We start from the raw sequence: 15,496 nt of genomic DNA, 5'->3' as shown, positions 1-15,496 counted from the left end.
GACTTTTATAGAAATTCTCTTTTTCTTTAATTATACCATTATATAAGGCTGCTTTCATGCAAATGTATTTTTTAGCACACTAGCCCATACCCTGCTGTGCTCCCAAGCTGAAGTGACAGAGGAGTGACCACAGTAACTAGGCTTGGCCACTTATACCTAGGCTTGCTGCTTGCTAGTGAGCCTCTTGAGGAGAGCAAGCTGCAGTGCCCGACAACTTCTGGCACCACTAAAGGCCTGCATTTGATTGGAAGTGTACTGAATATCTAGGTCAAGGTGGAAATAATGTCCTCATGATATGTTTTCCAGAATAGTCAAAGAACACACCCTATCAGTTTTCAGGTCTTTTAACATTTTATGTGTGTGTTCTGCCCATATGTATGCCTGTGCACCACGTGTATGCCATGCTTGAAGAGGCCAGAAGAGGGGATAGGCTCTCCTGGGAGTGGAGTTAAAGAAGATTGTGACCTGCCAAGTGTGTGCTGGAAGTTGAAACCAGGTCCTTTGGAAGAGTAGCTGGTCCTCTTAGCCACTGAGCCACCTCTCCAGCCTGATGGTCAAATCTTCTAGCTCCTCGCAGGAGGCTCTGTTGCTTCCAAGGCCTCCTGTCATCAGATGTGTCCCCAGGCTTTGATCTCTTTATGTGATCAGTCATCAGTGGTGCTGATTTTGATACTCCAGTCCCGTTCATTTGTTGCTGGTACACTGACATATTGAACTCATATCCATAGCAGTCCCAAGTTCATTTCTTGCCTCCAGTCACTTTCAGGCTCTTTTGAATTAATCTGTGTTTATGGTGGCAGCATCTATATATGATGATGTTTTAGCTCCTCTTTTCCGGCTGTAAGAGCTCTTAGCACCTTTTTATTGCTGTATTGTATGACCACAACAGTATGGTGTTTGTTTGTTTGTTTGTTTGTTTGTTTGTTTGTTTCAAGACAGGGTTTCTCTGGAGCTCACTCTGTAGATCAGGCTGGCCTCCAACTCAGAAACCTACCTGCCTCTGCCTCCCAGGTGCTGGGATTGAAGGCGTGTGCCACCACTACCAGTATGGTGTTGAAAGCAAGTGACGGTGGGAAATTTCCTGTGAAACCTTGAGAGAAGGAAACCTTGAGTGTTCAATATTCCAAAAGTATATTAGCTGTATATATTTTTGTAGATGCCTTAAATGTGAAGAAGTTCACAGGCATTCCTAGTTTTCTGAGAGTTTTTCCTTCTGGGAATTGGAATTGGTGTTGCCTTTTATTGGATGCTTTTGAAATTGGGCTGATAGTTACATAGATTGATTTTTTTGGAGGTGGGAAAGTGATTTTTTTTTCTTGAGATAGAGTCTTACCATGTAACTCTGGGTGGCCTGGAACTTAGAGATCTGCATGCCTCTGCCTCTGTCCCCCCAGTACTGGGATTAAAGACATGCCCCACCAACCCACACATCCTTTATTTGAAGGGGTTGGTGAAATGAGAGAGCTTCGGATGGACATCTCAGTGCCGAGTCAGGCTTGCATTCCCAGGATAAGACCCTGACCCTTGGCCATGCAATTGACTTTGCTGACATTCTGAGGAGGGCTTTTGCAGTCATGTCCAGCAGGTGACTAGTGTAATGTCTCCCTCTGTTAAGATGCTCCTGTGAGGACTTGTGATAAAGGCTGTACTTGCCTCAGACAGTGAGTTCAGAGTATGCAGTGTGCACCTCTCTTCTGTTTCTTAGGAAAGTTGGATACTGTTTTCAGTCTTTAAGTGCTGGGAGACAATGTTGTGAAGCTGTTGGGGCCAGGATACAAACACACACACACACACACACACACACACACACACACACACGAAGAGGTTGGAATCCAGGAGAGTTAGTACCTTGCAGGAAGGGCCTCGTGGACTCTAGACCTGAGACTTAGACATGAGGAAGAGCTGCTGCTGTCTGTGCTCAGCTGGCCTTGTGGAGCTGACCCAGATCTTTGAAGGGAGGACCCACCAAGCGGGTCAGAATTAGGCTGCTTTGTGAATGTGGAAAATATGCCAACTGAATTCACATGCTAAGCAAGGTGAAGCTTCCATTCTTAGGAGTCACAGCAGCTGCAGAAGCTCTGGGACACAGACCAGAGCAAGGGAGCCCCTCTCTCCCTGATGTCAAAGACCTCCTCCCACCAGGCACCTCCTTGCCGGAGCCTAAGATGGCTCATTCCCTGGCAGTCTGGTAGTGCGCTGCATGACCCTTCCCTGGTCCTTCATCTTAACTTTGCAATGTGTTAGATTGCCAGCTAGGAGAGCTGTTCAGGGCAAGCGTTGTCCCCCCTACTGTCCTCTACTGTTTATTGTCATGTGACCTTTCTCACCTTGTCAGGAATATGAGGTGGGCTCAGGTACCGGGGAAGGCAGAGTGCTGCCTGCACAGGGTGCATCCCCACAGATGGCCTGCCTTGGTCCTGAGGTGACACACAGCAGTCGATTGGCTCATCTCAGTCCCACCACCCCAGGATGAGCTCTTCTGCTGCCTCCTCCCTAGCCCAACTGTTCTCACCGACTTCACCAACTAACACATTGTGTTTCCAGACATTCAACATGTCTTCACCTCCTCCTCAGACGGGTGTCTTTCCTGTTCATCGCTCTTGTGAGACAGCTGGTTAGCTTTCTTCTCCATGCAGGCTCCCCAGTAGCACTGGGGCTAGAAAGAGCTCACACATTGCAAAGTTAAGATGAAGGCCCATGTGACAGAAACACTGAGTGAGCAGAAGAGCAGAGTGAGCTGAGGTGGGAGAAGATGGGAGGAGGAGGGAGGGGACCAACCATGCAGGCACCCAGCAGCCTGGCTAAGGACTTGGGTTTCCTCCCAGTCTAACCCTTTTCTGGGTTAGCACTGGACCTGTCGTGGAGGCACCCAGAAGACACAGTGGGGGAGAGATGCAGACCTGACCCTGGGGGTCACAAGGTCCTCACCACCTTCCTTCCGTCTCTTTTTCTGTTTCAGAGGTTGTGTTCTCCTCTTACCCTGGATTTTCAACCTCAGAGGTAGGAGGACCTGCTACTTCACATCTGTGTTTGTCTGTTGTGCTACGAGGACAAGTGCTGTAACCCCTGAGCGACATTCCCGGCCACATCTGGATTACTTATAATACCGGATATAGTGTTAATTCTTGTAAAGAATTGTACTGTGCTAGTTAGAGAATAATGACAAGAGCCCTAGATGGTAACAAACAAAACTGAATAAGCCACAGGAGACATTTCTTTAGGTCACTCTAAGTGAACAAGTTTTTGCAGAGCACCCACTGTGAGTCAGTCGTATGCTGATGCGGGTGGGGTGGGGGGACTGAACGGCTTCTGACCTCATCAGTCCACAGCCTTGCCCCCATGCCTCCAGACACAGCTCAGCTTAGTGTAATGGCAGCAGCTACCTCAGGTGATATAACAGGGACTGCCACTGGGACAGAACTCACAGAGCCCTCTCACAAAGGCCTCAAAAAGTGGACAAGTTCCTGCTGGGCGCAGTGCTGTCCAGATCAGAGCCTCAGTGTCAAAGCTGTACTGTTTGATTTTGGCAGCATAGAAGACTGGTTTTTGTCTAGGGCAGAGCTCACTAGCCAAGTTCATGGGGATGGATACATGTAAACTAAATATAGACACATCCACTTGCAACAAGATGTGCATTTCTACAGCTAGCCAAACCGGAGCCTTGAGGCATAGCACAGTAAGCCGCCTCCTCACAGATAAAACCATGTGAGAAACCGAGCCGGTTAACCTCTGCTGCAGAGCAACAAGCACTGACTTGAGTTCAGCTGATCACTTCCCAGAATTCTTTGAGCTAGCAGGGTATGTCTGCTAGGTTTGCCACCATGGCAAGCCAGCTGGGAGCTGAGCCTCAAAGGATATGGCAGACCCTGGCCTCTCCCTTGTCATCTTCATTCTGGTCTTAACAACGGAACAGAGTCAGGTCTCAAGAGAGCAAGAAAGAAGCAGAAGAGAGAAATACAGATGTGGTACCTTGGCCACACTCTCTTGTCAAAGGAGCAGAAGGGGCAGGATGATTGCAGCACCGTGCTGATACTAACCACCCAGTGTGAGGTTGAGTTTACGTATATGTATACATGTATGTGTGTATGTATTAGATACATACACACATACATACACACATATGGTGTCCTAAGAAAATTGGCCACACCATAGGTGCTAGTCATGAAGGAGGAGAAGAAGACAGTAAGCTATTCATTCATACTATGGCCAACTAGCTATAAATGTGGGAGTCCCCACAAACCCCCTACCTTGTTCGATAATTTACTAGAACTCAAGGGATCTCAAGAAAGGGCCCTGCTCAGACAATTGCAGTCACATTATAACAGACAAAAAGTGAGGTCAGAAAAATGAGATGGCTTGTAAGGTGAGGTCAGCTAGGTCCCACTGGCAAAGCTTGTGCACACCCTGCCCCCATACCCCCATGCACCCTGCCCCCATCCCCCCATACCCCTTCCCCTCGTACCCCCATGGAACCTGGCACATTAGTACTCACCAACCAGGGACTTTGCCTGATCCTCAAAGCAACTTTTGTTAGTCTTCTTAGATGCATGTTTGAGCTCAGAGCCCCCACCCTCAAACTGTGTCTGACAGCTCCCATCCCAATTCTGTTAGCAGAATGGAAATGTAGTTTAAGTAACCTTGGCTAACAGGCAGCCCAAGGAATCCTGGGTAACAGACAGCCCATCACTTAATCCCAGGGCTTTAGAAGCTCAACATGAAGATCTGGGGCAGATAAGGTACCATATGCCTTCACTGTAAGGCAGCCAATCTAGTTTTAGAAGTGTAGAGATGGCAGCTGCTCCTTTGAGTTGGCCAGTGCCAAGTGTTACATTGCAAAAGGATATTCATAGTGGGTGGAGGGGCCTGTGGCCAGTGCTGTACCTTGGAAGTCAATGGCAGCTGACAGGAACGTTGGTGCTTATAGAGCAGTATCTGAGAATCTGGAAGGTGAATGTAACAGTCAGATGCATGTCCTTCTGCTGGGGGACCAGTCATGCTCTCAGCTGGTGTACTCGGAGCCAGACTGACTTCCCTGGTCTGTGCTCTGCTCTGGCTTGCCCATTTCTGTTTACCTAGTCTTGCTCCAGTTCTCACCCTGGAGGGTTCAAACAGGCCAGGCTCTTGCCAATCAACTCAGGAGATAAGTGGTAGTTAAGAAAGAACATAATTATGCAGCGAAATCACACTGAGAAGCAACAGGGGGAATGGAAGCTGGCTTTGTCCTTGGGCTGCAGATAAGAGCCCAGGGCTATGTAGGGGAAGGACTAAAACTGTGGCGGGGCCACAAGCACACATAGTCGACTAGTCTCGTCCCATCTCTGCAGCTCATTGTTTCAGGTCTGGTTGTGGAGGTTCTGTGGACTCTCAGGAAAGTATTGCTTGATGAGGACGTTTGCTTCAGTCATGAGAGGACTGCTCCCACCTGGGTGGCCTCCACTACAGTTATGGAATAATTGTTCCTACCTCTGTTCCCATAGTGGGGGTCATCTGCCCTCAGAGATGTCTCTAGAATCATGAAAACACCTTAGTTACTTTTATCTTTGTGCCTTCTGCCTCGAAGGATGATGGGAGATGGGAGGTGAGCTTAGGGATAATCTTCTGTGACTGGCTTTTACATGATTCTCCTGTGTGTGGAGTTGAGTAGGGATATGACCCTAAGTTCAAAGTTGCACAGGAGAGAGCTGTAGGCCCCCTCAGGGATCCCAGTCACAGGGAGTTGAAAATTGGGGGAGGCTGTTGTGTGCTGTCATTCTACCTACCCAGCTTTGTCAGGGGGCAGTGGGTGACCATCTACATTTCCATACAGTATCACTCACCTACCTGACACTGACCTGTCTCGCATCATGTCCTGGCTTCACAAGCTGACTCAGGAAGACATAAAATGTTTGGCTCCAAGTAGCTGCTCATCACATGCTCTTCTGTCACACAAGGGATAGTAGAACGATGGGGTCAAGATCACACCGCAGTTAGTGCCACTAGGGACATTTGGTTCGTCCTAGTCCATTATCTACCCTCATCATGTCCTTTGGCTCCTTGTAATTCATGGAACACAAGTGATCTGAGTTTGGCATGGTTAATCCGTCAGTTCCATTTTCCTGCTTGATCCCATGTTGGCCCGAGGCAGTCCAGGCTGTAGGGGAGCCAGGTACTACTGGGGGTCCAGATGAACCATCCAGCTATCAGGCTGAGCCTGCCTCATGTTGGTCGGGACTTAGCTGTTCCACCCTGAATGACAACTTGGGTTCCCCTCTCAGCCCGATCCTGCCCTCCCACTTCTGGCTAAGGCAACTGATGACCTTCATCAGTGTAAAACTTCCTCTACCTCCTGGAGGAGATTTCAGCGGATGCACAGAAGGGGCAGCCAGAGCTAAGGTGTGGAGGGCTGGAGCTGGAGGAAGGGTAGAGCCTCTGTGTCTGCAGCACTCCTATAGTATTCTGTGTCCCCAGAGAACTTGAGATTGGAACTTTGGAGGCTGGAGTATTAGCTCATATGACCTCAGAGAACATGGAGTCAGAATTCTGGCCTTTATGACCTTAGATGTCTCTTTGGCCACATTCTCTACAGAAGCCTTTCACCATACCCGATAGGAAGGGCGCTGGCTGCTGCCAGCCTTATTTTTTTTTTTAAATCATTGTGACACTTTGACTCTGGCTTTTTTTTCCTCCGAAGACAGCCAAGGTGTGTTCACTTCCTCCCATGTTTGAGATTCTTCCTGTGAAGTCACTAAAAGCAAGGAACCAGACACTGGCCCCGCCTTTCCCAGAGCTGAGGTATCTTAGCCTGGCCTACAACAAGGTAACTGCTTTGCTGTTTCTGTGGGGCACAGATGGGAAGAAGTGGCTGTGAACCATTCTGACCTGAAATTCAGCCTTTTCTTCCCCTAATGCATGTGTGTGGCCCTGGTTCTCAAGGTGGCCAAGGTTGTCACTTGTCACACACTAGTCTCCATGCTAGACACTGGGTGCACAGGTACACAAAGAAAGGCCTCGAGTCTGGTGCTGTATCATACTTGCTTAGCTACTGAAACCCAGGGTTGGTGGCATGTCCCTATGATCCCATCCCTGGGGAGGTAGTGGCAAGAGGATCAGGACTGGCTGCCTGGTGAATTTGAGGTTAGCCTGGGCTGGAAGCACTGTGTAAAAGGAAGGAGAAGATTTGGTCTTTCAGAGCTTATCAGCTATGGAGACCGACACTGGACAGGCAACCACACCATACGCATGCTTGGTGCTATGAAAGAGATACACAGCATTGTGAAGTAGAGGGTGATGCTCATTCTGACCTCATGTTTGGCCAAGAAAATGATGTAGCATCTAAGCTTAGATCTGAATCATTGACTTTAGGCAAGCAAAGGAGGGTTGGAAGACACAGTAGACTGAAAAGTCCATGTGTCTCCCTTTAGCTGTTTCCCTCTATCTAGTACCCATGTCTTGTTTGGCTTTCTATAGACTCTCTGTTATTTATTTGTTTGTTTATTTTTTTTTGCTGCTAGAGAACAAACCCAAGTTGTCATGCATGCTAAGAGTGTGTTCACCTACTGAGCTACATCCCCAACCCCTGTGTTTTTTCATTCAACTTAAGTATTTTTAATTTTTCCTGTGGCTTTGTCTTTGACCTGAGGGATCCTTAGGAGTCCGTTGGTTAATTTCCAGATTTATAGGGCTCTTCTAGGCATCTTAGGTGTGCTGACTCCTAATTATATCTCTTGCCAGGTAAACAGGATTTGTGAGATTTCTTTCTTTTTAAATCTATTTAAACTTGCTTTGAGGTTCCCTGCAAAATTGATGATTGTCCCATAAGCTCGTAAAGCAACATGTATCTGCAGCTGTGGAGACAGTGTGATGAATGTCAGGCAAGATAAGATATTGGCAGGGTCACTACTAGTCTTGCTTATCAGCTACTGACAGCAGTGTATTCAGATATCTCCCCATGGATCTGGGGAGATGACTCAGTAAGTCGCTTGCCACACAAGCATGAGGACCTGAGTTCATATCCCCGGCACCCACAGAAAAGCCAGCTAAGGCAGCAGACACTTGTAACCCCGGGGTGCTGGAGAAGAACCACTACAGGTGGGTCCTAGGGCCTTGCTGGTCAGCCAGGCCGGCTGGAACAGATTCAGGCTCATGGAGAGACCCTATCTCAAAAGTAAAGTAGATGAGAAAGGAAGATGCAGAAGCCAACATCTGGCCTCGACACACACATGTGCAGGCAAGCACACCCACATAGGTGCACACCACACACAAAAAGAAAGATCCACTCATGGCTGTGGATTTGTTCCTTTCTACCTTCAGCTCTGTCCCTTTGGACTTCAATGATTCCTTACAACCCTTACCTTGTGGGTCTTTAAAGCATGTGCAGCCCTGGCGGGGAGCACAGCTAAGACAGTGTTCCACTGACTGGAGATGCTCCGCTTTACTGAGAGCTCCTTGGGACTGCTCTGAGACCAGCATTCTCTGCCTGCTTCAGGACAGCTGGGACCGTAGAAGGCCCACATGTCCTTGCTGGGGTTGTGGTGACACTCCTTCCATCTTCTGTGCCCTCGCCATGGCTGCTGATCTCCTGTGTGACATCATGGTTATCTCTGCACCAGTGATCTCTTATAGACCACCAGGACACATTTTGTTTAGTGCTAGGCTTTGTTTTACCCACCCTGTATCCTTAGCTTTCAAAATAACATGACACATGGAAGGCACACAGCAAGTGTTTGTGGGTGCTGTTTGTGTCCCATCACAGACACTGCTGCGTGCATTGAAATTAGGGTTTGGTTTATCAGAGGTGCAAGTTTTCAAAGCCAGTTCTACCTCCAAACAGACTTCTCCCCTAAGATGTTCACTGAGAAATGTTGTGTCAAGTGCAAACTCAAATTTTACTTTTAACCACTATTTATTTAGCTCATAGGTTTGGCAGTTATAGTGTCTTTAATCCAGTGAGGCTGGGTGGAAATCACTTTAACCCAGTGAGGTTGGGCAGAAAGCAAAGGTTATCCCTAGAACCGGACTGTGTCCCTGACATCATTTGACTCACCTCATAGGGAGCAGGCTAGTCTGAGCCAGATTCTGCTTGCCAGTAAGTCAGAAAGAACCCTGCATCATGCCTTTGAGCTAGGGCTTGGTATCGCGGAACAGAACATAAGACACACCCTGCCTGTCACTCAAGATGCCGCTCCTTATTTTAGTTATAAACAGGGTCTTGGGTCTTGACTGAATTCATTTATATTTCTACTCCTGCATTTGTAGAACTTACCTCTCACTACCTGGTTTGCCCACAGAGGCTTTGTGCCACCCTGGGCCACCATGACACACACACCATAGGTAGATTAAGCCTCCTCTGAACCACAGCTTTTTGTAATGTTTTCAGCAGTGACAATTAAACCTTGAACCTCTCATATCCTAGGCAAGTGACTACCACCAAGTCACATTCCCAAACCCAGTCATTTTGTTTTGAGGGCCAGACCATATATGTATACAAACATATATTGTCTACATAGCTCTGCAAAGGCAATATGAACACAAGGGGGAAGGTGGTGATCTATTGAGATGTGGGTGAACTGAGTTTGCCACCCCTGGTCTTGGCACAGCCTCTGGACTGAATGCCTTTTACATTTTCATGTGCATTCAACAAGGATAGCATTTCATGAAATATTTACAATATGAGGAGTCAAATTTCAGAGACATAAATAGTTTTCATGGAAAAGAAACACTCAAGCTCTTTGCTTATGAACTGCCCAGGGCTGCTTTGAGGTTATACAAGCAGGCCTGAGTCAGGAGCAGAGACTCTGTGTCCCAGTCCTTACCACCAGGCTCTTGACAGGAAGGCTTGGTGGCCCATGCTCTACACTCGGAACTCTAGAGGATCGAGTGCTGGGCTGGCAGAGGGAGAACCATGAGAGATGCCATCTGCTTCAGGAGCCAAACTGTTGTGTCTGTCCTTACCTTCTGTCTTTGAGTTTCCATTACTGTGAAGAGACACCATGGCCAAGAACTCTTATAAAGGACAACGTATAATTGGGGCTGGCTTACAGTTTCAGAGATTTAGTCTATTATTGTCATGGCAGGAAGCATGGCAGCACCCAGGCACACCTCTAGAGAGTTCCCTAGAAGGAGCTGAGAGTTCTACATCTTGATCTGAAGGCACCCACAAGGAGATTCCCTTCTGTAGGCAGCTAGGAGGAGGGTACTTTTTACACTGGGCAGAGCCTGAGCACTAACTAAGAGACACAAAGCCCACCTACCCCAGAGACACACTTCCTCCAACAAGGCCATACCTCTTAATAGTGCCACTTCCCATTGGCCAAGCATGTTCAGACTACCACACCCTCTCACCCTTGTGCCTGAATCCAACTCCACTCTGGGCTCCTCTGATGCCAATAGCTCTGATTCCCCTCTACTGTTGTCCCCATGTTCTCGTTACTCTACTCAACAATGTGTGTGTGATTTTTGTCATGTAGAGTCTGGCCTGACAACCTACAGGCTAAGTACACAAGGACACAGTAGCTCCTGCCTCCCCGCCATCCATGGCGTGTCCCTTGTGCTCAACTTTATCCCATTGGCTGTCTTTACTGGGTATATTGATGCCTAGGACTGATGGGAAGGAGAGGCCAGAAGTGTTGCTGGGGAAATGCTGAAGTGTGCAGGCTTGCTGTAAGGAGGACTAGTTACATACAAAGTCAGTGCTGTGCCAGCCCTCGAGGCTCTTTCAGAGAAATGTTTCTGATTAATTGGTCATCAGTGGCCTTGATGCTTTCATATCCAGTGTGGACAAGTGATTTTTAACTATTAAAAATGCAGCAATGGGGGCTGGAAATGTGGCTTAGCTGTTAAGAGCACTGACTACTCTTCCTGAGGACCCAGGTTCAGTTCCTAGCACCCTTGTGGTAACTCACAACCAAGTGTAATCTAACACCAGTTCCAGAGAGATCCACTGCCCTCTTCTGGCCTCTGAGGTCACTGTACACATGTGGTGCAGACATGTGCAGGCAAAACACCCATACACATAAAATAATAACAATTATTTTTAAAGCGTGAAGCAGTTATGGTAGGATTTGTGGACAGGAGGGCAAAGTGTTCTGGGCCTGAGCAGGCAATGGTGTGGGGATCAGGTGTTGCCTACTGTCTGTCACTCCCTCCCCATCTGTTCTGCAGCCCATCCTTGCTAGCCAGCCTCTTCCACCTGGGTGGGGAGCATCCACTAACATGTCTCCTGTGCTTTTCCAGATCGCAAAGGAGGATGCCGTCCTGCCAGCAGCTCTCTTCCCCTCCCTCTGTGAGCTTGTCTTCCATAACAACCCTTTGGTAGCACACACACGAGGTATGGTGGCCACAGGTCTGTCCCCCAACCCAGTGTTCAGTGTTAGCCCTAGAACTTTGATTGTCAACTCTTAGGTGAAAGTGGGGACACGCTGGTGGGGAGTGAGAGGTGGGGTGGGAAGAGGAGGAAGGCTCGGCGACCCTGGAGAATGTAGGACACAGCTGGCATTGCTGGGCACCTGCTCTGCACCTGCTTGCCTTGACAGCAACTGTGGTGAGCAGGCGTTAACCTCAAGAACCTTGGTGGAAACCAAAGCTCACAGCAGTCATGATCTGCTCATGGTCACTCCAGAAAAAAGCTGGGACTTTTGAATCCCCAAGCCCTTACTCCAGCTCTTTAGGCTGCACCCTGGTTATAGAGCAGGTCTGTGTGGTCTCATCTCTATTTCTCATCTGGGGTTGGCCCAGCTGCTGGACTAGCTCTGCCAAGTAGTCTGAATGCAGTTTTGTTGTGGTGCCCACCGTCTCCTGGCCAAGACCTAACAGCTGGAGGTACATTGGAGTCCTGGGCCTGCTGTGACAACAGTGGAAGTGCTAAGTCTGGCTCACTTTGTTACCTTAGCCTGTCTGTCAATTTTCCTTGCTTATAGAAGAAGAACGATATGGCACTGACTACCTAGGGTTGAAAGGAGAATACAATTATATTAACACAGGCAAGGCAATCTGAACGATGCCAGACACACAGTAAGCCCCAGGAGACACTAGTTAATTGTCATCTTGTTTTCCTTCATACCAGGGATCCCACCACTGCTGAAGAGCTTCCTCCAGGATCGCCTGGGCATCCGCTTAGTTCGAAAGAAACTGGTAAAACCTAAACACCATATGTTGATGCCTCGGAAGGAGTCACGGAAGGTAAGCCTTCCAAGAGGACCCTGGCCTCGGAGAAATGGAGCCTGTTTTAACATGCATTCAACTGGGCATGAGAGCCCTGCTCCCCAGCCAAACCTGGACCCTCTCCATCGGCTCCAGTGCCTTCTCCTTTTCTTGTTAAACATTGGAGCAGGGGTGATAAGACGAAGAGCCCCAGCAAGAGGAGGGTAGACAGAGAGCCTTGGCGGTCACTAAGTCAGTGACCTCCTAATTTTCACAGAGAAGCTAAGGGCCCGGGAAGAAGCAAGGAGGAACCAACCTTGAAGCTGGTTCCCATCACTGCCCATAGTCGTCTGGACTAGACAAGAGTTTAGATTTTTGAGCCGCTAGTATTTTAGCTCCTCTAGAGCCTCCCAGAGCTCCTGAAAGGGATGGATGGAAGGAGACATGAAGCTCGATTGCAGAGCCCAAGTCCTTAGCCACACAAGTTCCTGACACAAGTTACAGCTCAGTCAGCAGGACCAGAAGCACAGGCGGCCTGGTTCCTCTCACTCCTGCATCTCCTAGGCTGGCCTCTGCAGGTCATCAATTAGTTATCATCCTCTTGACCTGAAGAGACTAAAAGAAAATCTTTGAGAAGCTCCTCTCTCCTAGCTCAGACATTGCTGGTCCCCAAAGGTAGACACATCTGTCCCTTGCTCCATCTGCTCTGCTGCAGCTCCGTCCAACCAGGCTCTTAAGCCCTCAGAGGAGCACAGCAAGGGTTTAAAGCCAGAAATAGAAAGTCCTAGGGTTTCCCTTGCCTGCTCTGAGGATCTGCCACATCCCTGCCTGTCTGCCATCTTGGGGAGGCAATGCTCCTGAGCTAGGTGCTCAGTACAGGCCTCTTAAGGTACTCTGTGGCCAGGACTCGGCAGAGCACACACACCTCTGCCCTTGCTTACCTCCTGAGAAAACAGGCTCAGAATAGTGCACCAGCTCACCAGATACGTGTGCTGGACTTAGGGTGGCCCCCCTACCCTAACCCTATCATCCTGTTCAGGGTCCTGAGTAACTGAGATATTAATATTAGTAAACACAAACACCAGCTTGCAGGAAACAAAACAGTAGTGGGCACATCTACAGTTGACCCACCACTTGACCCCAGAACATGGCTTAGGCCTGACACTAGCTGGGGATAGCCTTAGTGCAGAAGAGACAAAGGTTCCAGGCCGTGCATGCCCTTGTACGCAGTCATGGGCAGGTGGCGAGAATGGAGAACACACTTGGTGGGCTTCTCCCTGTGAGGACACAAGAGGCAGATGGACCAGACTAGTCCTGAGGGCAGGGGCTCAGGCCACCAGTGAGCCAGGGATGGAGAGTGTCAATTCACCCTGTAAGGGATAAGGAAGTAAGGTAGGATTAAGATGCAGCCCCCCATCTCCCTCCTGGCAAGGACTCCTAGCACACCAAAGTCCTGCTAGTGCTGCCTTCCCCCTGTGATGAACAGGTTTTGATGAACGTCCACACCCTTCAGGCTTCCATCTAAAACATGGACTCTACACATATCAAAAGGAAAACATTCTCTTAAAATGAAATTGATTTTGTTCCTCGGGTGTTGGATCTGGGTAGGTGTGTGTGTGTGTGTGTGGGTGGGTGTGTGTGGGGGTCCTGTCCTGGTGGTAGGAGGAAGCAGCTTTCTATTCTGCTAGTCAGTCTGTAGAAGTAGACAAGAAGGTGTGTGTCCGCGTGCGGGTGCGCGCGCGCGCGCACACACACACACACACACACACACACACACAGCCCCCATTCCCCCAGGGAGTCAGCACAGGAGGGATGGTGAGAGGCCCTGCCAGTTGAGAAAGTAATTCCACAGCTTCTAAGAAACTTGGCTCAGGAAAAGAAGGGCCACTCCCACCCACTCTAGGGCTCCCTGAGGAAAGCAAGCGGCATCCTGGTGAGCCCTGAAGAGCCGCTGCCAAGAACAGAGTGAGGCCTAGAGTCCAGGCCTCCAGGCAGAAGGGACAGACTGTGTCACAGACTGGGAGTCAGTGCCCGGGAGACGGGCTTCATGTTCCTTTGGTAACTTATCAAATTTACACTGCATGACAGAGCCCATGTAGAGGTCAGGAGATAACCTGTGGGAGCCAGTTCTCTCCTTCCAAGGTGTGAAACCCAGGGGTCAAATTCAGCTTGTCAGGTGGCAGCAAGAGCCCTTCCACACTGAACCTCTGTGGTGGTGTGGAGAGACGCTGTGTTCTCCGTGAGCACGTGTGATTGCTCTCTGCCTCCCCAAACTGCTCCCACTATACAACCCATCTGAGGCTGGTAGGGCTATAGAGCAAATCCAGCACAGCCTTTCTCTCATCCAGGTGAAGACCTACATCCCCAAGGTGCCGAAGCATTCTCTGGTCCCCCATCACCTCAACATGATCACAGACAGTCCTCCATCAAGTCTTATGCCGGAGCCCGAGCACTCCACTGAAGATGCTCCTCACGAGGCACTGTTTGTCAATGAGGGCCCAGAAGGCCCTTCCCTAACTCACCGGGCCTTTGTGCCGATGCCTCCCATCTGTTCCGACTCCACCGTTCACAGCGAGGCAGTGTCCCACCAGAGCCATACAGCCGGCCTCGTGAGCTCAGAGCACCCATCAGATGATGACGCCAAGAGTACGGAGTCCATCTTCCTGACCCAGGTGACAGCCCCCAGCTGCCTCCACCCCCAGCTACAGTGCCCACAGGTTCCTGCAGCCCCTGAGCAACCTGCACTGCTGTGGACTGCCCAGGGCAGGCAGGAAACCCCAGAGGAAGTGCAGCTCTCAGACAGCCTCCTGAGAGGCTACTACTCAGGACACAATGTCCTGTGGCATACATAGGCAGCATCTCAGATCTCACTGGGACCTGGTGCTGTTCAGTCTTCAGAGGCTTGTCACTACCTGTCCTTCTCTGCTAAAAGGTACCCCACTTGTCATGCTTCCCTGGGTCCTGGGAACACAGGTGGCTCAGATACAGGTGCCGCCTTCGAGGTACTTATGCTCCGATGGGGAATCTGGTAGGAGCAGAGCTTGCCATCAGTGCTGAGAATGGGAGAACCCAGGGACAAGAACCTGAGGAAGGCTGCCTCCGCCTTCCAGGAGGGTATGGGAGGGTGGAATGAGCTGCACTTCTCAGGCTAGAAGAGGGACACGGTGGAATACGGGCAGAGAGAGCAAGGAATACGGGCCAGGGAGAAACTCCAGTGGGATGTTTAGAACCATGAGTATTCACTGTCAGTGCAGCAGTGTGGAGCGAGGAAATCAAGACTGAACACCCCCGACCTGAACGACTCAGATCGCTAGTGCTCGAATGCTGACGTTTATGTGCTAACATATCCACAAGAGGAAATTTTGATGAAACTTTGTTT

The 15,496-nt window shown here is 49.5% G+C and overlaps 1 protein-coding gene across 3 annotated transcripts in view; it reads left to right on the top strand.

The window, feature by feature from the left end:
* Xrra1 (X-ray radiation resistance associated 1) overlaps positions 1-15,496 on the top strand; it is a 67,518-nt gene that overhangs the window by 49,422 nt on the left and 2,600 nt on the right. For all 3 annotated transcript variants that reach the window (XM_085841495.1, XM_085841494.1, XM_021167599.3), the window contains 5 exons: positions 2,960-3,000; positions 6,671-6,796; positions 11,212-11,305; positions 12,041-12,156; positions 14,466-14,789. In XM_085841495.1, coding sequence (XP_085697621.1) covers positions 2,960-3,000; positions 6,671-6,796; positions 11,212-11,305; positions 12,041-12,156; positions 14,466-14,789 — 701 coding nt within the window. The remainder of the gene's footprint in view (positions 1-2,959; positions 3,001-6,670; positions 6,797-11,211; positions 11,306-12,040; positions 12,157-14,465; positions 14,790-15,496) is intronic.

This window comes from Mus caroli, unplaced genomic scaffold (genome assembly GCF_978045245.1).
Source record: "Mus caroli unplaced genomic scaffold, Mus_caroli_1 scaffold_8, whole genome shotgun sequence".
In the NCBI taxonomy this organism is placed as follows: Eukaryota; Metazoa; Chordata; class Mammalia; order Rodentia; family Muridae; genus Mus; species Mus caroli.
This window is presented reverse-complemented; position numbering and strand designations above follow the sequence as displayed.